The sequence below is a fragment of the Malurus melanocephalus genome, unplaced genomic scaffold (genome assembly GCF_030028575.1).
Source record: "Malurus melanocephalus ecotype Western Australia unplaced genomic scaffold, MMel_1.1 scaffold_764, whole genome shotgun sequence".
Lineage (NCBI taxonomy): Eukaryota > Metazoa > Chordata > Aves > Passeriformes > Maluridae > Malurus > Malurus melanocephalus.
The window spans coordinates 51,708-75,118 of NW_026623996.1; the positions used below are offsets into that span (position 1 = coordinate 51,708).

Below are 23,411 nucleotides of genomic sequence, written 5' to 3' on the forward strand. Positions count from 1 at the left end.
CAAGGGAGCTACTTTCAAGAATATAATTGAGAAAAAATTATTTTACTTTGCTCAGAGGAAYACAAATAATTTTATCTTTATGGGGACTAGGATAAAGTAACATTACTGCYCATTTCAAGATATAGGAGGACAAGTTTATTGGAATACTTTATTTTTAGAAACATGATTTTTTTCCAGTTCATTAGAGACTTCTGGGAATGCAATAAACTAATAAATTCAGAGAAGCTGCAAAGGCTTGCATTCAGTGGAGTCTTTACAATGACCAGTGACTCTTATTTCTGCAGTAACCTTTTTATTTTTTTGGCTAATTATGTTTCATTTTCTCCATTTCAGTGGTCAAGGATTAAAAAACCTCAAACATAAAGGAGCTCAGACATCTATTCCATGCTTTATTCACTGATGATCTGTCACAGTTTACCTGTCTAGACAGTTTGTGTATACAAACTCCATTAATTTTATTGGAAAGAAGCAAGGAACAGATAATTAATTATAAGGAACACTGGGCTCTAAACATCCCACCCAGAGCATTTCTTAATATACTTCTCTTAGTTAGTAGAGCTGTTTTAAATTTTCCTTCCCATCTAACATTTACTTAATAACTTGCAGTCAAAATACAGAAATATCCTAAGGCATATTAAAATACACWGTTATGTTCAGAGGAATACGCCTGCCTGTAATAAATTTAATTAGGTTTGTATTATGTAATAAGTGGAATGGGCATGAACTAAAAAATAGAGGAAGGAAATGGGCATGAACTGAAAATAAAGAAGTGAAAAAACCCCAACATATTTGAGTAAAAGGAGTACAGTGTAGTGTATTAACAGGAATGAAATTCTTACCTTTGTTATTGTATACATCTAGATAGTTTGGTGCAGAAAAAATTGTGATTAGTGAAGGGAAGCCTGTTGTTTGGCTTTTCCTGTACATACGGTACCTGGGAGGAAAGAGAAGATGCTCATTACTACCCAGTGTTTGAGTGTACTGTCACTGACCACAAACAGGGCAAAGAATCCCTAGAACATTTGTGCCCTGGCTGTTAGCAAATGCCAAGACAGAAAAACAGGCACAGGAGCTTTTAAAAGCCACGGGAAAGAAGYATTTCCTGCAGACACTCTGACTGGAACCATTTGACAGGAGCAGGGATCCCTGCTTGAAAGCTGTGTCTGTCTGAAATTCAGCAAGGGTTTGACTGTGAATCCACTCAGTGCCCATCCTTGGAGCCAGAGGGACCATTTATTAATGTCTGCATGTTCTCATTACCCAACCTCACAGCCTTATGAAAAATAAAAGGCTTATTGGACCAACAAATAATCAATCAAGCATTAAGTAATTGGAAAGAAACCCAAGAGTACTTAGACACAATACTCCAAACTCTGCTCTTTAGTCCTCAGCTACAAGAAACCTAAGAATCYAACAAACACCACAAAAGTTACACTGAAACTGTTGTAGTGTAACCTCTTGCACAAAATTTTACTTTTCATCCTTTACGGGAAAGCAATACAAAAAAATGAAATTTGATTGCCCTTGTGCAATTCATGTTAGGTATTTCTGCCATAGTAATAGCTTGCTTTTAATTGCATTATCATTTTTAAGTCATGACAATTTGAATATTCAGAATAGCTTTTTACATGCATAGTGAATATTGACCTTACTCCTATAATAATGCTAATTTATCTTTTATTGCCATTCAAGTGGGATAAAGTTTCTACCTCCAAACAATAATAATAATAATAATAATAATAATAATAATAATAATAACAACAACAACAACAACAATAATAATGATGACAATAACAATAATTTATGCATTATATGCAAAGCTGTTTATTCAGATTCCAATCCTTCATTAATATCTCACGAGTATGGTGCATTTCTAATAACTGGAATTTTTAAAGTAATTTTTTTAAGCAGCACAAAAATTTCTACCTTCATAATGACAATAGTTTCATCAACACAAGCCTGATGTTTGAACTGCACTGTTTTTGCATACAGTGACTTAGACTCCTTGAATTCATTAATGACACTCCTGAAGAAAATATTGTGTGCCTGTTGAGGTCCACAATTTTTTTTCTTTTTAAATGAAGTGAAAAACCAGTAGGCACAAAAGTTTCAGGTAGCTGAGAAAGTCCTGAAAGATTGCAGTTCTGGCCTTTGTGAGCCAAATCACTTGCCTGGCACCAAGGCAATCAGTGTGATAAAAGACTCTGGCATATTTGCAAATCTTTTTCTGAGAATAATTTGTTTTTCTTTCCAAATCTGGCATCAAAAAACTTTTGGTCACTTAAAATCACGAAGGCTAAGTAAGTGGCATTATATAAGGATTCATTAAGTCATGTAACTCAGTAATAATAATGTAAAAGACACTGTAATGCCAGTGTGTATTTTTGTAGCATTATTAAAAAGTGAGAGCTGTTGCAACTTCTGTTTTCCAGTTCATTCTTACTCATCTGTTCTTCCTTTCTGTGCTCTGTGTGAGAATAGCAGGCTATTTTCCATTTTTATTATTGTCCCCTCTCCACTTGTACTTACCCAGCGTCCTGGGCTTCATGAGCTCGGAGTATGGATAACAAATTATTGTGCTGTAGGAATTCACATACAGCAGGGTAACTGTTGAAAAAAACATAATAGAACCTGTTATGGCATTATCAAGAGCAGCACACAGAGCTCTACTTTCACAAGATGTATCATAAAACATGCATCATTCATGAAATCAGCACCTGCTCTGCAGGCAGATTTCAGTAGGGACARCACCACCAGCAGTGCCTTTTTTAATCCCACCCTGTAACTGCTTGGAGAGGAATGCTAGAAACTGTAATTCATTACATAACAACAATCAGCCTGTGACTTGTCAGAAAAATGGTACTTTCTTTTATTACTCTAAGATTTAATGTATTCCAAAAAAGCAAAACGTAATACAACAGTTGCTTGTAACAGAAAACCTCATGCACTGAGTACAGTATGCACTGGCTGCTTGTGGACACCAGAAAATAAGGTGGTAAGTGGAAGGAGAGGGAAAGAGACAGAAAGAAGGAGGGAAAATCAATCTTCTGACAGGAGATGTTTATCTTCCTCAACTTTATCTCCTTGATAAACAAATTATCATTCCCCTTGGCAACTTCAAATTTAAATCCTGTGACTTCTGAAACCCCAAAAACGTGCGCATGGAATACATCTGTGCTAAACATACTGAGCAAGATAAAGAAATAAAAACGTCTCAACTACACATTACACAAAAAACTGCTGTCCCAGGCATGATTTCATGGACCACCTTCAGAACCCACTTGCAATCAGTTAACAGCCTCATCAGTTTCTAACTTCATGCATGAAAAATATGACAATGTACACATCCTCCTCCCCCAATCTAATGCATCATCTTCCTTTAGTTTATCCAAGAGAAATCAGACTACTTACTCCCAAACCTTCCTGGATATTTTGAAGCTGAAATGTCATTTGCAGCTACAGGCTACAATCCCAATGGAATGCTATATTRCTGTTTTTGGACTTGAGCCACCTAGGATATATTCTCAGATGCAGGTTTGGTATTTGGAATTGCCTAAAAAGATTGCCATTATAAAATAATTTCAATTCCCAGATTACGTGGGGTATCGTTTTGGCAACTGCCGTGATCTCAAATGCTGACAGGCTGCCATTCAAAACCACTGGCAAATGAGAACTCATTTGCATACATTTCTTTTCATAATTAATTGTGACTAAATGTAGAYTTATGGTACATTTTGTTTAGAAATTTTTACACTAACTTCTGAAAACTGGGGTCTGTCATGAAAAATCTGATAGACAGTTGATTAAGTTCATTATCAGAACAGCTGCTCAAAATGTCTAGGCTATTACTTCCCCCCCCAGTATTCTTTTCATCCAGTGTTAAGTACTGCTTTTAAAGAAGATATAATGAAGTGCTAAAAAATGCTCCTAAATAGACATGATAGGTTCTTCTTTCCATTTCAAGTATGAAAGTGGTGGGGTTTTTTATTGCTTAATTATCTTGTTCTTCATGAATCTGTGAAAAATAAGAGTTCTCTAGCAGAATTTGGCTGATCCTACAGGGCCCACACCTACCAAGGCAGAGATGTCACACAGTGCTCCATGCAAATTTAGAAAAAAAAAGACCCTGCCTGCCATCTTTTCTTCCTAGTGAATACCATGCGATCTTCAATGTGCCAGCACCCTATTACCCAGACCTCACAAGCAAGCAGCATCTGGATATTTTATTTTGAAAAAGGCAAAGCAACTTGCAGGCATTTTTCTTGAGCTTGTTGTTGAAGCAGAGGCTGGGGAGAAGCAAAGTTTGCACCATTTCCAGTTTTTACACATGCTATCCAGCATTTCCTTAGTATTTGTCTACTTTATATCAAACAATATTCCTCAACACAAAAATACATGTCCTATAAAGCAGGAAAAAACAAGAAGTCCTACAAATGCCAACAGAGATTATGGCAAAAGTTATCAGAAACAAACTTTTACAGAAATGACTTCTGCTTGGAAATCTTTTTTCTAATATTTTTAATTAAARTGACAGTCTTGCAATCAAATTCCCTACTAGTTTTTCAGAGCACTACCATTCCAGAAARACTCTTCTCCTTGCCCTGCTTTGCAGAGCCCAGACTGTAACTCAGATGAGCCAGAAATAAAGCAGTTGGCCAAGAGGGAAAACAAACAAACAGAAATCCCCCACGCAACAGGCTTTTCCAGAGCGACCCAGCCTCCTGCCTTCGTGTGTCATGCTGAATCACGGAGGAGCCGTGACTCACAGCRACAACAAAACACCCCTGTGCAAAGCTGCAGAGATGTTATTCCCCATGGAGTACGTGACTCTGATATTCCCTCCTTTGGCATCCTTCTTTCATGAAAAGCCTCATGCATAGTTTACTAGTTCTGAGTCTCTTTTGCATGACCACTGATTACTTCGGTGTGGTTTTAAAAGAGAAGCAATACTTGGCTAGCACCAAACAAAATGGTAAATGTTTTCCAGTTGCTTTTCCACCAATAAATGGAAAAAAAAAAGATGGAATTAATTTTTTCATATCCCTCTTCATACCATTAAAAGAGAGGCATATACATTTCTTTCAAAAGAGAACATTCAAATTTAGTCCAAAAGCTTCTGCAACATTACATGCACATATAAAAATAGGTTTTCTGCAAAGTCCATTGGCCTCACACSTAAGTTTTTCAAGGCAAATGCGTTTGCTGATGTGCTGCCCTAAGCAKCTCCCAGAACACTCCTTTCCACCTGCTTTTTCTTGCTCTTAGCTGTGCTGTCTGCAGAGCTGCACTGGGAAGTGGAACAGGGAACTGCATGGGATTAGAGCAAATAAACACACATCTTTTTTGCAGAGTCATTCTTTTAAACTTGGATGCGTTCCCAGGCCTGGTGGAGCACACAAGCAATTCCACCAGCAATTCTGGGCAGATAATGTGAGGGCAGCAAAAAGCTTCTGGCCTGGGAGAAGGAAGAGTGGAAAGTGGGCAAAAGAATCTGTTTAAAATGCTGCTGCTAAAAAAAAATTAAAAATTCATACAACTGTGCCTCCCACCCTGAGCTGAAACACAAGACAGTCGTCAAAAGCTTACAGTAGAAATTTCTTTAGTCTTTGCATGTTTAGAAACTTAACTTGCATGTGAAACACAGCACTGAAATCRTGCTTGTAGGGCCAAAATTATTACTCTACCTCAGAGTATTTGTAAGGCTGAACCATTTCACTGCTATCAAAGGCTGGTAAATTTTTCTTGAACATCTCTAGGGAGAGTGACTTCACCACCTCCCTGGGCATCCACTCCAATGCCCGAGCATCCCTTCAGTGAAAAAATTCTTGCTGGTGTCCAACCTGTTTCTTATAGAAATGCCTGAGAGTTACTGCACCACTGGCCTATGGTGCAAAGGGTCATTGGCAACACCAGTACAAACTGCTAAGTGCAAATAAATATTTGTTAAAAAAATTCAAGACAAGAACTAGATAATCTGGTAAACAGGAAAACTTCTTTACTTGCTGGACCAGCTGAAAAATTGTATGTCTGTGGGTCTGGGACAAATTAACTCCCTCTTGTTTATGAAATACTCTGAACACATTATTTTGGGTATGAATGAAAGAAAAGCCTAACTCTTAAATAAAGAATAATTTAAACAACCAGCACTCCATTAATTATTCCCACTTTTTCACAAAACTGCATGAAACATGACCATGACAACAAATGACATACAACTTTAAATTTCACATATGGAAAATTAAATCTCATCCCTATCACTCTTTGTTCTATTTAAGGTACAGAAACTTTAATGTATTTTCAAGAATTCCTTATATTCCACGGTTACTTTTCACTTTGGCATTGTGCTATTTCCACAAACCACAGTGCAAAATGCTGYTGGATGCTGAAGGTGTGCATTAAGTGTTGACTCTGAGCTCTTCTGAAAATCAAGCTGACTATTCTTTACATCTCCAAATGACAGGTTATGGCCGTGGTTTCAAGATCTGACACTGCACAGTGCCTGCCATAGCAGTTTCAAGAACTCTTACATAAAAGGAAGCTTCTTGAAGAAAGGCTGGATCAGTGTGAAATTCWATAGGCTGTATGAGAGTGATCATGKAAGAAATGAAGTGAGAAGYTTGTCAGACTACTCTAAGCTACAGTCTTTATACTTTCTCATACAAATGGCCCAACATTTCACAAACGGGTTTTGGCTGAATGGAGAAGACTTCAGGCACTACTGAGCTGGAAGGTGCTAACATTTTGCATGCACACAGTTAGAAATCMACATTACTGCTATTTTCCTCAGGGCATTTTTGTATTAGAAACTAACTTCAAGTCRGAGCAAAGWAACTTSCAACTTGTYATTATAATAAACAACTCTGATAAAYAGAAATTATTTATTACAGATATATCCTACAATTTATTAGGAGATCTTAATAATCTAGAAATCCTTTAGCTGATTCACAGGCATGACTGAAATCTTCCTGACTTTCATTCAAAATCCTCAATGCTKTTTTTTTTAACTTTCCTTTCTGGAAACRAATGAAGAAACTTAAGAWATTTTATTCARTGAGGAATAATCACARTCATTCTATTAACAGGCATTCTTCAAGGAGGACTGYGTAATTCAGTCCTTCCTTTACAAGCTGAGCTGCCTGTTTAGGGCAATTTGTTCCTTTACTCAGGAAGTAACTGAAAAGGCAAGGAAAATYAGACATTGCACACTGCTGGATACCTTTTTTACCAGGTACCACCATTAGGCAAGAAATGAGTCACTTTCCAGGGCAACTAGGCACTTYTTTTAAAAGGAATGCTTGCATTTATAGAATTTCTGGCAACATGACTCCAAGGCAGCCTTCTGAMGGGATCATGAAGCACTTATACAACCCTCACACATGACCTGATAATTAGCTGTCTTCTGAATATTTCCTCTTCTCCTCAAACATGCAYTTTTCTGAATATGAGTCAGGACACACATCAGGGCTGATATATTTTCTGGAGGAAACTGATACACATTTTAAGGAAATTTTATGGTAATTGTACAAAGCAAACCTCTGGTAAAAAACCACCCAACCTAAAATCTAGAAGTTTTCTCAGTATATAAGCAGCTCTGTATTTATGCACAAGGCTGTTCATGAGGGGAAATCACTATTACTGGTCCTTTTTAATACTGACATGTTACTGAAGAGCTACAGGTCAGCTGCGTTCAAGGTGAGATTTTCCAAGGCAACTGGAAGAACTGGACTCCTCCCTCCTGCTGAATTTGCTGAGCAGACTTAGACTTGTGTGTAACTGGCATGGGTTGAAGCAGAACTGCTACGCTTCAAAAAGTTCAACAACCTCTTAACATTTCAATAGCAACTTCACACTTCTCCAGAACAAAAGAATTTTTAAATTAGTATTTCACTGAATGCATTGCTCATTTTGCCATTTAACCTCCTCCCCTGTTAGYTTTGCTATTCTGGTGTCGTTGTACCTTGTCCTTCTTCTTAATTACCATTAAAAAAACCTCTAAATTCTTTAAAATCCTGCCACTGTCAGAGGAAGGTACATAGATTTTTCTGCAAGAATGTTACAGGCACTTGTCTGCATTTCAGGCTCTTATTAAGTCTCATTTAACAAAWGCTCTTCAAATACTGAATTTCTTGATAAGAATTCTTCCCTAACATAAAATAAAATTGACCAAACTCAGAGAAAAAAGTACCTGTGTGGGGGAAATCACAATTTTTATTTAACCTGCAGAACAATAGGTAATCAGTTTTCCAGTGCTAGCATCTTTCACTGGAAATTAAATTTTAATTTTCAAACTAGAAATGCAGTTATGTACCYCTTTTTTGAACTGACACATTCATTCTCTAATGTGCAAGAACAGAAATAAGTAAAATACACAAGCTTTGGTGAATAAAATTAAGTAACTTAGGTTTTCCCCATTGTGGCTTAAAAAAAGAGATGCAAATAAAACAAGCATGAATTTATCTGMAAAAAAGGCCTAATTATCTAAGTAGTGCCACAAAATTCAAGCCAACATTTTCACTGCAAAACCAGAAGCAGTTCACCTACAGAAATCTATTGAAAGCAGTAAAAGTCACCTGTAGAAGTACGAGCACCCCCTGACTGTGTTGTGAGTGAAGTGTTCCTGAGTCTTCTCRTTTCCAAAATCCTCCAGAGGGTCTGACCACAGGATGTCACACATGGGTCCATATGCAGGTGGTTCCTTGAATCGATCTAACTAAGAAAAAGAGGAGACAAAGAAATACTAACTTCTTTCAACTGTGTATCACAGAGACACTGAAGCAAAATGATTATTTTTTGACCCATCAGCAGGCAAATGAGAGACCCACAGGAATCTGTTTTTCAGCTTTACAGCAACAGAGTTTGAGCAGCAGTAAAGCATTCCTTGCTAACACTGACGTGGTAAAAGGAAGAGATAATACTGAAAGTCAGGAGATACAGTAGATTTCTATTCTACATTAATTTTTGCTTTCTTTTGCCTTTTCTACTGCTTTTTGCAAGTATTCCAGTGGAATTTCTGTATTTCTGTGTTCCAAACCTTATGGCACTCAATTTATGTAAATGGGGCCCCTCAAGAAAATACAGCAGTTATTTCAAAGCAAGTTCTCATTTAGATTTATACACATTTGCACAAAAAAATGTATCTAATCTCTGCATTACAGCATCTTGCCATGACAATSTTGTTGCTCCCATACTCTTAACCCTAATTGAGCAGTTAAAAACTCCTCTTTCTGATCTTACTATGGGCACGCAAAACTTCAAATTACATAGAATCATACTGCAAATAAGATAAAGTATAGCAAAATAAAAAAAAAAAATAAAAATCAGTGTTCTTCTTCAAGAACTCTTTAGTATAAAAACCCCATGTGTCATCTCAAGAATTCTTTCATGTAAGATCAGCCCTGTTAAGATGGATGTATGAATAAGGCTTGCAGTCCAAAACTTTCTCGACTCTGACCAGAAAGTTTAAGCAATGATTCAGTAGCTAGTGGGTACCTAGCAGACATTCCCCTCTCCAAATCTCAAAGAGAAAAAAATCGGTTTTATATGTTTTCAACAGTTAGTCAGAAAGTTTTCATAAGAGACCTCTACAATTTTACCTTTGTGTTCTCATCTTGCCATATTCACAGCATACCTACATTTCTTATTTCAGCCCTTTCCAATTAATGCTTATGCAATTACAATCCACTTAAATTAACAAAAATTTATAAATATGCAAACCCAATTTCTGCTGATTGCCAAAGATAAGTAAACCTGCTGGGTTGGGCAGGGGGAWGGTGAAGATGATAATGAACCTAATCTAGAATCTGAGAGCTAAACACCTTTAYTCTACCATTATGCTGTTGCAGAGACAGTTAATTTTTAGATAGAGCATTTTTGTATACTGAGGAGTGAACCTTTACCTCAGAAACAAAACTTTGCATTCAGTAATTTTGAAAGTGCAGTCAATACCTTAAACTAATTGCATTTAAACCAAAACGTGCAATTAGTGGCTCAAGTTGGGTTTTTTAAACTATATTAATTTCTTATTAGACTACAAATTAACCTCAGAGGATAAATTACCTTTAAATTACCTTACTTGAAAGCTGGGAACACTAAAAATGAAAAGTATAAATACCTCTTTTTAGAAATATCAACTGAGATCTCTTCTACAAAAAATGAAAAAATAAATCCTTGATAACAAGCAACAGCACTGGATTAAATGAAGAATCTGTTCGATATTGTTCTCTGAACTTTCATGAGATTTCTGAGAATCTTCTCAGAACATAAGAGTATGACAACCATGAACTTATTAAGCCTCACCCAGACAATTTGCTAGGCACTCAAGTGCAGAACTRTTAAAAATATGGTGGGACCTATACAGAATGAAGCTCTTGACTGTTAAAAAAATACCAACTGTATTAATTGAGATCATATAATCCTTTTTTGCTACATCTTTTACGTACTGTGAGGTTTTTCCACAGCTATTTTTGTATCTCCAAGAAAGCACAGAWTGCTTAACAAGGCACAAGGAGCCATCAGACTGTGTGCTCAGRTGTGCTACCATTTAATACCTAAAAGACTTACTTTTCTGATGTCATCTARGGTGTTGATCTCGGGAGACAAGCCACCATGTACACACAGGAACTGTTGGTTCATCAGAGCAGCCAAGGGAAGGCAGTCAAAGGCATCCATGCAGGCATCRTATACACGTTCTGAATATTTGATTTTACCTTTTCAAGATGARGATGGTAACAGAAAGTGCCATCAATATTTAAGAGGAAAAAGGAATGTGCTTAATATCCTTTAACTGAAGATATCCCTCCTTATACTGAGAGAACAAACTTGTTCTCTCACTACTCTGGTAGTACTCTCTCACTAATCTGGTACTGAGGACAGTACCCAAACTTTTGCTTCATGCAAAGATATATATGGGATTACTGTGATCCACTGCTAGAAAAAACCTTTCTGTTCTGAGGTGAAATTGTTAAGAGCTTATCATATTTTTTCTTAAAAACTGTAAATAAACAACTGAATATAACATTTTAGTCTAGCATTTCTACTCTGTATGAATCTGTACATCTGCTGAATGAGTATCATTGTTATAACTCAGTATACTCTCTATGAAATGGCCAGAACTTTAGCTCAGTCCCTTATAATTAATTATCTACAGAAATGCCACTATGAAATGAATGCGATGGTACAATGAAGCTGAAATGTTAATTTACCAATATGCATATTAAACTCAGTAAACCATGAAACCTTTGAGCCAATTAACATTTCCTTTATCCCCAGTGTGAAAAGGAAACACAGACTTATGGCAATAGTTTCATCTTACATCGTCACAGGGAAAAAAAAAAAAGCTTCATTGTGCAGGTAAAGGTCTACATCTAATGAGCTTTTATATGTCACTGCATCCTTTCTTGCAAYACAGAAAGGAGTTAATACAATAAAAGCACACTGAAAAGTTCAAGGCCACTTAACATGCAAAACACATGAAAAAATGCTGATAGTGAACCAGTATCGACTGCTTGTAAAATAACAAATTAAGTTGCTGAAAAAGAAGTTAAGAGGAGGAAGATAAGATAGACTTACATTCTTGCTTAAATGTGAAATACTCTGTTAAATGTCTACATTCATGGTTCCCACGAAGTAAAAACAGTGTTTTGGGGTAAAGGATTTTCAAGGCCCACAAGTACAGCACACACTGYGAATCAGAACAAGAAGGAAAAACAGAGTTCATAATTAATGACATAAACATAACACAACAATTTACATTCCTCTCCACCACAAAAAACTAGCAGAAAAAGTAAAAGTAATCAGTGTAAAGCATTTATTTTCAAACAATTAACTTCATTGTTTGTAGACTCCATTCAAACACTTCTCTGCACTTCAGCATGGACTGGATGAACCTGGTAAGGATAAATTTTGATAGAATTTTACACTTTGCTGAGTGGCATCTCCCTGGTCAGCTCTGTGCTGCCTTCAGCTGCCCCAGATCTCACACAGCAATTGCTGTGCAGCTCCAAAATGAAATGCAGGCTCTCCACCTGGAAGGTTATGCAGAACCTTCTGTGGAAACAATTCCACCGGAAGATCTGCATTTCCGAGCCTAAGGAAAATTTGCCTCAGAACAATTTAACTCACGCTTCAGGAAATACCTCAGCTTTCAGAATGACATCATTTTTACATGAAAGCTTGCTCATTTTTCATTTAATGTTGTTCTGTACATACAACTGGGGTGAAAAGACCCACAAAGCTCTTGCATTAACTGAAATTACTACAAAGCTTTTATAATGCCTTTTCTCCTCCCTAAAGATTTCTATTTGAGATGACATTTCTTCTAGACATGTTTTTAAAGAGAAAAAAGAAGACTTGGAGAGGCTAAGCTCTGCTCAGACCTCTCTAAACCACCCAATTAAAATATTTGTTTTGAAAACAAACWCACAGCCCCAAGAAAGTTGATGAAAATAAGACCCACTCATCCCATGAGATGAGCCCACTGCCTGCAAGGACACTGCACAGACAACAGGCTCTCAAAAATAGTAGCTAAAAAAACTGAACATTTTTTCCCCTACCCTTTCCTTACTTATATACCCCTGAACTAGAAAAATGCTGCACAAGAACTAAAAGGTGTCAAAAAATGCACCATTTTCATTAACAACTACTTCCTAACACTCCCTCTGTTCTCCTGGGGAAAAAAAATAATTTTATTTAACTTAATCATCAACAGAYTGGAAATTCAGAATGTACTTGAACTATGGTTTCAGCTTAGAATAACATCAGCATTGTTGTCAGTGTAATGCCTCCACATTATAGTGTGAATTCCCTTCTACAATTCAGAGTGCCTTGAAAAWGAGCTGAATAATTACTTTAATCATCTCAACGTGCAGATTTCAGCTCCCTTGTTTGCTGCAAAGTCAACTTATAAGAGAAAAAGGGAAAGAAGAAAGGATTTGACCATCCACAGTCAATCACACGGCAGCAGGGGTTTTATACTGCTGCTCTTTGWCTTGAATTTCCTAAAGGTAAACATYTGAATGCTCTGTTATCTGTAATTTCTGTTCTTCTCCTCAGAGGGTCTACAGCCAGAGGAAAACAGCAGAAATCCACCCAGTATACTCCAGGAACTGCAAAACTGATTGTCCCCCTTGGAAACACAGAGAAGGTCTCCCAGCTCATGCCAATTCTTCCACCTCCCTGCCACTGCAGGAAGCGAGGGTCAGAATACCAGGGTAACCATGCTAAGGTAATCCACCATAGAATTATGGKGTCAGGGCACAGGAATCATCTCTTGTGGCCCAAAACAACCACAAAGGGTGTTCCTGGGGAAAGTTTTCTGTCTCTGCATGAGCTACAGCAGACTTGGGTTTGAGGGTTTCACTCCAATGGGGAAAGAAAYCTGCACTTTCCACACCACCACTGCAATTCTCTGTCTCTTTGATGATGACTCCTTCATTCCACCAAAAATTTCCAGTAMCTTCCACTCCTTTAAACTTACTGACTAATGCAAAAATTGATGTCAATGTTGTGAGACAAGAAGTTTAAAGTGACACCTCCATCCATGCAAGAAAAGCTGCAGCTTTTAAAATTGTATCCAAGTTMCCTCAGAGCTTCTAATCCTGCCAAAACATCTTCAGAAAAGCACAATTAGTGATTAGATGAAATGACATATTAAAAAAAATGGTTTACAATGACCATGTAACTAAGTTTTTCATTTCCCTAAAGCTTTGGCAAGATTAAAACAAGCACTCTRTACTTAAAATATTATTCAGATCTGGAAAGCAGGGAAAATCAGTAAAGACAGACTTTTAATCTTTTTTACTTTAGGTACATTTGCTTATCACAGATCCATTTTTTCTTTYTTTTCTATGCTTCCTTCCTTCTCTTTCATGAGAACCAGACAGAAGATAACAGAGAATCAATACAGTCCAGAAAGTTCCATTTCCCTGCCACTGTTCAAGCAATGTAAGCCCATCATTCACACTTTATGTTGTTTTCTATAGTTATGCAGTACTGTATCAATGGTTTATTTTGTTTACATGATTCCTTTAATTTTCTCCCTTTTCAGTAGTCCAGTGAAGTAATGTTGTAACAGTAAATAAGAACTAATTAGCAGAGTTTTTTTCCTCATGTCCTCTAATAGCAAATATGAGGGCAACAATTTTMATGGCTTTTCAACTTACAGTCATTTACATAAAAAAAACCTTATGTCCAAATGATCTCTCATGAGCAAACATTTTGATTTTTTCCTATTATGATATGCTKGGTATATCATAATTCTTAGCAAAGTCAAAAGACTTATGATTAATTGCCCTTGTTGAAAATCTGAGCTTACAGTCTTCAAGTATTTCATAATACTGCTTCCCCGTCATAAATTTTAAAACACCTTTTTTCCTTCCACTTTTTCATTAAGAACATTCTAAACATCAGCTCTGCTGTAACATGCAAAATGTACAGTGAGGACCATATAATCTAGACATCTGTAAGGTGCTTTTTGCCTGTTTTGTTTCATCCTACTAAAAAATAAAAAAAGTAAATTTTTAAAAGTTACAGCCCTTAAGTGAGGGCCCTGAAGCCTCTGCTTGTTTAGTGTCTTCCAGCTGTTGAAATAGCAGATAAAGTTTGTAACAAAGAGGAACTATGCCCACCTCCCAGCTCCCATAGTCAAGCTGTTTTCCTGCTGAGGTTCTGGCAACCTCAGCTTCAGGAAAGAAAAGGTCTGTGCAATTAAACTCTGCATAAGCCAAAGGGCCACATATTMCAAACAGATCTGGGATTTAACTCCACTGCTGCATGCTGAATTTGAGMATTTGCACAATTCCACATCTCAAATGATGTGATTAAAACAAAGAGCCTTGAAAAACCATCAGAGTGGCCACTCAAGTGCAGCCACAGCCCCACCTGTGACACCGCACTCACTCGGGAGTGATGCTGCTCACTGTCATTTGTGTTGCTTTGCGTGGGACACAAAAGGTGAACTCCCCCTCCAAATGACTGACAGCACGGTGACCCCCTCCAACTCCTCCAGCAGGTGAAATTAAGTGTGAATAAGTGTGAGGTAATTCATACTGGAAAGGATAATCTGAGCCACACATTGCTAAGGTCTCCACCGATGCTCTGTGACCTGTGGAACTGGTGCTGCTTTTTCATTCTCTAACACACACCTCACCRAAGTATAAAAACTGCATCACTTTAACTGCAGTGAAATAGTGATACCAACACAGTACAGCACAGGTACAGCTTCCTAAAATGGAGCAACTATGCCAAAGGAAACCATGCACCTTTTTACACACACAGCGGCATTCACGCTGCTGAGATGACTATTAGGGCATGATTTCAGAGACAAATAAAGATACATCACAACTGCAACCAGAATACTCACATGAGATACAACTTAGTGCCAATTCTGAGCTACTACCCCTTAAGCACAAAGAAAATTCTGAACACTGTTGCAAATAAAGAAAAAAGTATTGTCTTCTCTACAATTAGGATTTCAGCAAAATCACAATATGCTGTTTGCTAAAGTTTAAACCACCTTACTCCCATTTCAGCTTTTAAAAAGAATATCAGAAAAGATTTTTAAAAATTCAAAAAGAAATATCTCTTTTTCAACCAAAAAATGACAAGGAAATTATTTTTCTTAAATGTTATTCAAATTCTTATAGCTGGTACTTTCTAAACAGGTATTCAAGTAGTGGTTCCTAACTCTCCTTTTGGACCTTGTGCCTTGGCTTCAGCTGTTCTCTGAGCCGTTCTCTGTTCTTTGGGTCCCACAAAGATGGAATCAAATGCAGGGGAGATGGTTCCACCTCATGTTCTTCCCCTGCAGCCAAAAGGAGTTCTCAGAATGTGGGGGATTCGCATGGGGAGCAGAAGACACAGAACCAGTCAAGCTGCAAGGATGGTCCTGACACAAACAGATGTTCCAGGTTGGGAATACAATGTATATAAAATAATCTGAATTTGTTTAGTTACTGAATATTATATTCACAGCTCTGAGGAGCACTGCCATACAAAAAAAATGAGATCTCRTAAGATGCAAATTGTTGCTATGAAGAAAAGTATTTGCTTCTGGTCTGTAGAAAGAAAGGACAAGGAAATTCAGGATAATTAAAGTCCTAGGACTTTCTTTGCTCTAAGAGAACTGAAAAAACTATTGACTTCACTGGTGAACTATTCCTGACCAGCTCAAACTATTTCAAATCAAGCTGTTTTACTGGAAAACACTAACACACTACAGTAACAGGGGATGCTGAAAGGTGTTTGTTCTTCGAATGAAGTCCCCAAAAGTTCACAGAAACTTGAGAGATAATAAACACCAACTTCAATAGCATTAACTTCACCCACAGTTTACCAACATGAACTTATTTATATGTAATTGCTTTCTTGAGAGAGACCAGTTAAATTCAACAGTTTGCTGAGTTCAAAAGCATCTCAAACACCAGATGCTTTTTTTAATTGGTGCAAGGTCAGTGGTCAAATTGCAGTCTCACTCCAAACACCTCCTTTTGTTCTTGCTGAAATACCACAAAACCAGTTTCACCCTCTGATATTTGAATRTTTGCATTCAGGAAGGGAAATGCATGCATGTTTTGAACCCAAAGCATAACTCCAGTTTGTTTTTAACATTGGTTTGATTCTCCATATTTTAATTCTTTCCTCTGTCAAAAATGATTACTACGTATCTTATGATAATCAATTGACATATAAGATGGTTTGCTGTTATAAGGGATTAAGCAAGAAAATAATTCCAGCAGTTGGTTTACATATCATTATTAATGCCTTATCATTGGTATCATCTGTAACTTTTCGAAGATTGAGATGAGAAACCATTTATATGTACACTCCTCCCTATACCACACAGCATTTATGTCTGCCTTTCAAAAAAAGAGTTTTCAGACTCAGGTAGAGAGATCAGTCATTSTCCCTTACAACCTATTCCTGCAGAACCACTTATCTTCTAGCTAGTCTTTAGATTTTAAAATAGCCCTCTGTTTTGATCATTTGGGTTTCTACTCTCCATGACCATAAAACTTGTTTGAAAGYGAAAACCAAAGGGTTTCTTCTACTCTGGAGTCAAACCCCTGGAACAGTGCACAAGAGGGTTATGGTATCAGTTATATAGCCAAGGAAACAAATGGACCATATTAAATTGCAGAAATTTGTTATTCTAAGTGAAGAAATGCCCAGGCTCTGCCAAAAGGTCAAATGAAAAAGAGAACACAGATATGGAATAAAGATTCTGTCTGTGCCAAGAAACCTCATCTCATTCTATCTATAATTTGACWTTTTTTTAATTTTACCTCTTGTAATTTCTCTATCAGTCTCTCCTCCTTTGACTCRTTGCTTAGAACTAATATAAAAGACACAAAACACACACCCCTTCAAGCAATGAGGCTAACTTCAGTAAAAATGGAGCATGCACATGAAGAATTGAACCCTTGGATCGAAAGCTCCACAGGGCAAGGACTGACGTTTCTGTTGAGTGCCTGATACAAACACTTTTCTCTTTTTCCCTCTGAATTATCAAATGCCTTCCACCTACCTTATGCAATTTCTTTCTCTGTTCTTAATGATAATAGCTTGCATTATGTAGTACCTTTCATCCAGAAGAATCCCAAATGCTTTGCAGCCCACAGAGAAGGATTATCTCGCCCACTATCAAAACTCAGCTCGGTCTAAGCTCAATGGTGTCACTTTTACACTAGAGATCACATGGCAATCAAGGGGAATTTTTTTTTAAAGCTTTTATTACTCATGATTAGTGCCTTGGGCCAGCTACTTAATTCTTTTGGAAAGACCCCAGAACTGCAACAGTCTCATGTCTCCACAGCAGAAAAGGGAGCCAGGATATCGATGGAAGAGAGATCAGTATGTGACAGGCGTGGTAGAAATACGAACTGAGGYTAGGGCTGTTTACCAGTATGACTCCCCCAGCACAAAGCACTGACAAGAGCTGGTGCCTGATCTATGTACTCAGGTCCCCTTCTCCACCAAAAACATCCTCCCTCTCTAAATGCCAAGTCGCATTCTTCACAATTTTCCTTTCCTTGTCACTACTTATTGTGCTGAGTTCATGCCTGCATGCACAGCTCTACATCCAAATATACTTACAAAACAGAAACCTGCCTTTCCTTTCAATGGCATTCTTTAATCAAGGTGACAGGTGGGGAAAATCAGTTATGTGACCAAAAAAAAAAGTAGTTATTTGAGATTCTTACATACAAAAGAAATACGTAAGTGACAGCTGAGATATTTCCTGGCAGAAGYCAATAGTGCTTCCAGTGAAAACGCAGTGTTCCAGAATGGAAAACCTGAATTCAGAATACAATTTGCCAAGTAAGTATGGACAGGTTGCGAAATYTGAGAGATTTTAAGGGGATTATTCCCTCTACAGAGCTATTTTCTTTGTTTCATATGGCTTGCTATTTCTTTGATTGGTAATAGCCCGGGAACAGATTTTGGTAAACTGTCAGAGAAGCMCTTGAAAGCTGCAGCAAATCCATTTGTTCTATTTCATATATTAAAAGCCTGTGTGTATAGGGTTGAAGACAAAATTCTCCTCTTCCAGACACATTTTGTCTAAATCAATGACTGCAGGAGATATGAATGAGGTTATCACAGCTCAGAAATGGTAGTTCAAGACAGAGCTGCACAGTGGTGTAAGTCTGAGAAGCTTCTCCTGCTCCTCCTTCCCAATCTTCCCCAAGCAATCCAGCATGGTAATCCACAGTAATGATTTAGCTCACAGCTCACTGTGGATWGGTTCTCAAGAAAATCATGAACTTAAACTTGAAAAAAATCACAATCCAAGTGCTGACTTCACTATGAGATTAAATCCTGACTATATTGATTTTTAGCAGGTGGGCGAAAGAACCTTGCAATTCTTCAGTTTTTAGAGCATCTGTACTTGGAACGGCATATTTCTATTTGTAAAATGTGCCAAAAGAGTCTGTTAACATTTGAAATTAAGTTTGAAAATGAACTAATAAAGCAAAAGTAGTTTTACAGAATCTAATTTTTCAGAAACTTCACAGTATAAGCATAACACTGGCAAGATGATGCACTGATCTGTTTTCCAAACACATAAACAACTCAGCTGCTTGGCCTTTTAGACTTTTATACCAATATGGCAACAGTGTAATTTGATGCAGTAAGTAGAAGGAAACAGCAGTGTATGTGCTCTCATATGATGCCATCTAACCTAGTCACAGACACACAGATGTATCATGGGAGCTACACTGCTTCCAACAGATAATGGGCATTCTGCCATGAGTCAAGGGGAGTTCAAGTCTGAGCTTTTCAGAGAAACAGTCAGGCTGTAGATCAAGAGATGCTGCAAGGGTTTCTGATTGACTGTTCCTTGACCAGATCAACTATAACCCACACAAACAAATCCACATCAGGTTTTATTCAATAGTTGTGCACCTCATCTYGTCAGTTTGTAAAACCAAGCAGTTAACACAGAATAGCAAGAAAAATCTAGTTTGTTTTATTAGCACTGGAACAGAGGGTTTGGCCCTGATATTTTCCTCACTTCTAGTAAAAGTTGGTGTGTTGGATAAAACACTGTGTCTCTCATAAGCCAGCTAAAGATGTCATTTGRTCTCCACATTCTACAGCCTGACCTGGAAACTGCACCAGGTCTCAGCACCATGAACAGGGCACTCGTGCATCACTTCTCTGTGGAGTCAAGTGCTGCATCAAAAGGCAGAGATCATGCACTCCTGCATGCCAGATCTAAACAGAACTTACTCATTCTTTCCAGCACAGCATGCTATGTGCTGCCTTTTTGTCCCATTTGCCTCTCATYTAGTCCTTCCATTCTCCTAAAATATCACATCCAGGAAACTCGGATCAAATAAACCTGAAGGTCAAACTAAACTACGGGTCGTGGGTTTAGTTTTTCTGTCATGTCTCTTTTCTAATAGCTCAAGTCTACTCAGGCTATTYAGCTTTCCCAAGCTGCAGAGCACACTGCCTCCTGTGCTATATTTAGATGGCCACTAGTTTGCACCATTCTGTGTCAGCTCTCCAGCACAGCTATAGAGAGATTTGGCTGGATGCCAAGCAATCTTTACAAAAAAAAAAAAAATAAAAAACACCACCAGCAATATTAACATGGGATCTGTGAAGAGCCTCAGTACTCCTGAACTAGTTAACACATGAAAGTAAGCAGTTTTGCACCCAAACCCATGAATTAGAAACTTACTTCAATGCTGAAGTACCCTCTGTCCACRTAGTCCCCCAGGAAGAGGTACCGCGTGTTGGCAGGAGAACCTCCCACTTCAAACAGTTTCATCAAGTCAAAGAACTGACCATGGATGTCTCCACAAACTAGAAGAGAAGAGAAGCAATATTCAGATTCATCATGCAAAAATCATCTTGGGCACATACAATCCAAAGTCACTATGTTATAAGATATGTTATGACAATTTTGTGCATCATTCAATGGTTAAACATGAGTTGAGCAGTGGCAGCTGCTCAGTAGAAGCTGTTTTTTTTTTCTATGATGTTCATCTCTGGTCTATAATTATTTTCACAGGTATCTGCCCATTCCTGGAACATCCACCAGAGCACACAACACTGGCAAGAGCAGTAAGACAAACCAAAACTGCCTGAAAAAGTGAACGTGTTTAAGCAAGGTTACTCTTTCTTTTCAAATTACTCCTATATTTTCCTCATCTTAAACCCAGGAACAYCAACAGCCTTTCCATAAAATGCAAAGCCCACCCGTCCTGTGCTGGGTGATTTCAAGCATCTGCAGGAAGGCAGGAATGCTTTTGGGGAACATCATGGATGCCTAATGTAGAGTGCAGTGTCAAAACTTGTTTTTGCCTTGCTTTATTTCTTCTATCCGAGTGAGGTGAACTTCCCCCCCCACCCCCAGCCGATTTAGGGTCAAGCCTGGGTTTTTTATGGCAATGATCCTTAACAAARGTGATGTTACCAGCCCTGACTGGTACTGAGGTCACTTTAGACTGGTTTTCCCTTCAGTGACCCAACAAACCAACCAAAAAAGTCTGATTTTCACACAGTAGGGGCAATTTTGAAGTTGCTGAATAAAACCAAGGGTCCAAAACAGCCCTTATTTTGTAAAATTCAGGTAATGGCCTCTCTTTCAGGTGATGGCCTCATTCCACCACAGCTAAGCAAACCTCACATTTATCATCATACCATGGAGAAGCCGATGTCACAACTCCATGTAGATACAAAAGGACTATACACAACTGCTGCCAACACCAAATCCACAAAACTCACAGTGCAAAGTGTTCTTTCATCTCAGTCCAGTTCACACCATAGTTCAGTATTTGTATCACTTTTCTCTGAATGTATACACTAATAATAGGATCCATATAGAGTCAATCAAAAAACTAAATACAAAAGCCAAAAAGAACCCCCACCTAAAACAAACCAACCACCCACCCACCCACCCTCTGGGTACAGAAAAAACCCACTGATGTCCCAGCCACTCCTTTCATGAACATTTATGTGAAACTGGTGACACAATTCATGATTCTTGGTTAGTTGACCATTCTTCTGTGATAGTAACATGATATCTTCCCCATAAAATAGCATATTTTATCTTATCACCACTGTGATACACTGTATGGTCTTTTAACTAGTTGATTCCTCACTGTGAGTTTCAGAAGACAATGTTCATRCTAAAAGCCATCAACAGTTACGGTTTCAACCTAGGAATAAAAATCTGCCATTAATTATGCAAAATAAATACTATTTCAATCTCCCAATGGAATAACACCACCACTGTTTCTCTAAAAAAAAGTTTGCACCCCAAAGGAAAWTTTTTGGTAACATCTTTTTTTGAACACATTAATCTACCAAACCAATACACACTTGACTGCACTCCTCTGCATGGACACTGTGGGAAGATTAAAAACACGTGTCGCAATTTGATGGCCAGRCAATCTGCTCTCCAACTTCCAGCAGAAAAGCTTTTAGTTACATAACTGTACAGCTCTACCAATTATCGCCCACCCCCATTTGCTCCAACTGCAAAAACCTAAAGTTGAACAAGACTGAAAGACTTTAAAATGGATTTGACTTTTTTACTTTATTTGAAGCACAAAGAAACCAGACTTTTTCTTTGGGTATGCAGACGTGTATGAACAGGTAAATACTGAGCCCATTACAGAGAAACCAGAAAGGTTAGGAAGCTTTCTGCAAGCAGCTGCATGTCCCTGGATTTGTCACGAGTCAGAAAAGCAGTGAGCAAATCAGTGAACAGGACAGAAATAAAAAGTGCAAAGCCCTGCAGCAATCCCCCAACTTGCAAAAGTCTGAACTGGTCTTGAAAATGGATACTCGATGGATATTCTAGGCACTTTGCACACTTTGTTTATACTTAGCAATAGATGCCAAAATGTATCCAGGAAAAACAAAACAAAAAAAAAATGCCCCAAAGATGGAAAGTTGAAAAGCCCAGCGCTCAAAACTAACCTTGTCAATTAAAGTGGTTCCAAAAGAGAAACTTAAAATCAGCARGTAAAAGCAGACAGAGGAAGATGCTCAAAATTAAGAGTTAGCATTGATGTCTAATTTATTATGGTCAGATCCCAGAGTTCCTTGTAAACTACAATGTTACATGCAGTTAATCCAATTACTATTTCGCTTGGAATAGGATGAAAGAGTTTACAGACTTTATACTTTCCAGGTTTGCATGTATAGGCTTGAAATGTCCTTGCAATGTAAAACCCATGTATTCACATTCTGATGAACAGCCTGATGTACAAGTGAATTAAAGGGGCAATTTTGCATGCATACAGTACTATGCACTACTTATAGTTTGAAAACAACTGCCACTGCTTCTAAAGCTATATGCTTCTGCCACCTTCCTTTTCCAACTCTAAATTCCTATGAATCTCAAACCTGGAAGATTTCCCAGGCAGCTGAATCTATGATTTATCTTTCATTARGTGGGGGCAAAAGAGATCCAGCATTGTATTTCCATTTGTAAAGGCAGAAACTTCCACCAACCAGTAACTCTGCCACAGTCCTCACATCATATTGCAGCGTTGSATCACAAACAAAGAATTTGCAGCACCATCCCACCAAGAGCCCACAGGAGAGGTTCCATATCCACTCCACTCTAAGTCCACTACCTTCCTCCTTCTTGTTACAAAAAAAAATTAAAAGCAGACTAGTCATTGTATATCCAGATTTACTCTTTTACAAATGTTAGCATTGAATCTGTTGTTCCTGTTAATTTTGCCAGACACCTCCTTTTTCCTTACCTCCTCTTTTGGTGCTGGAGCTCTTGCTRTCAAACAACACATGCAAAGAGGAATGAACATTTTTTCATCAAATAATAACAAAACACAGCACACTAAAGCAGGAAATTAAATTCTTAATGAAGATCTTCAGGATCAATCTACTTATGGATTTCAACTATGAGCACAGGGAACATAAAGCAT

At 37.8% G+C, this 23,411-nt stretch overlaps 1 protein-coding gene across 2 annotated transcripts in view; it reads right to left on the reverse strand.

The window, feature by feature from the left end:
• The window catches only part of PPP3CA (protein phosphatase 3 catalytic subunit alpha), a 168,067-nt gene that overhangs the window by 29,161 nt on the left and 115,495 nt on the right, over nucleotides 1–23,411 (reverse strand). For both annotated transcript variants that reach the window (XM_057384978.1, XM_057384979.1), the window contains exons 3-8: nucleotides 20,189–20,313; nucleotides 11,569–11,680; nucleotides 10,561–10,706; nucleotides 8,571–8,710; nucleotides 2,530–2,607; nucleotides 840–934 (exon numbers count right to left, since the gene is read on the reverse strand). In XM_057384978.1, coding sequence (XP_057240961.1) covers nucleotides 840–934; nucleotides 2,530–2,607; nucleotides 8,571–8,710; nucleotides 10,561–10,706; nucleotides 11,569–11,680; nucleotides 20,189–20,313 — 696 coding nt within the window. The remainder of the gene's footprint in view (nucleotides 1–839; nucleotides 935–2,529; nucleotides 2,608–8,570; nucleotides 8,711–10,560; nucleotides 10,707–11,568; nucleotides 11,681–20,188; nucleotides 20,314–23,411) is intronic.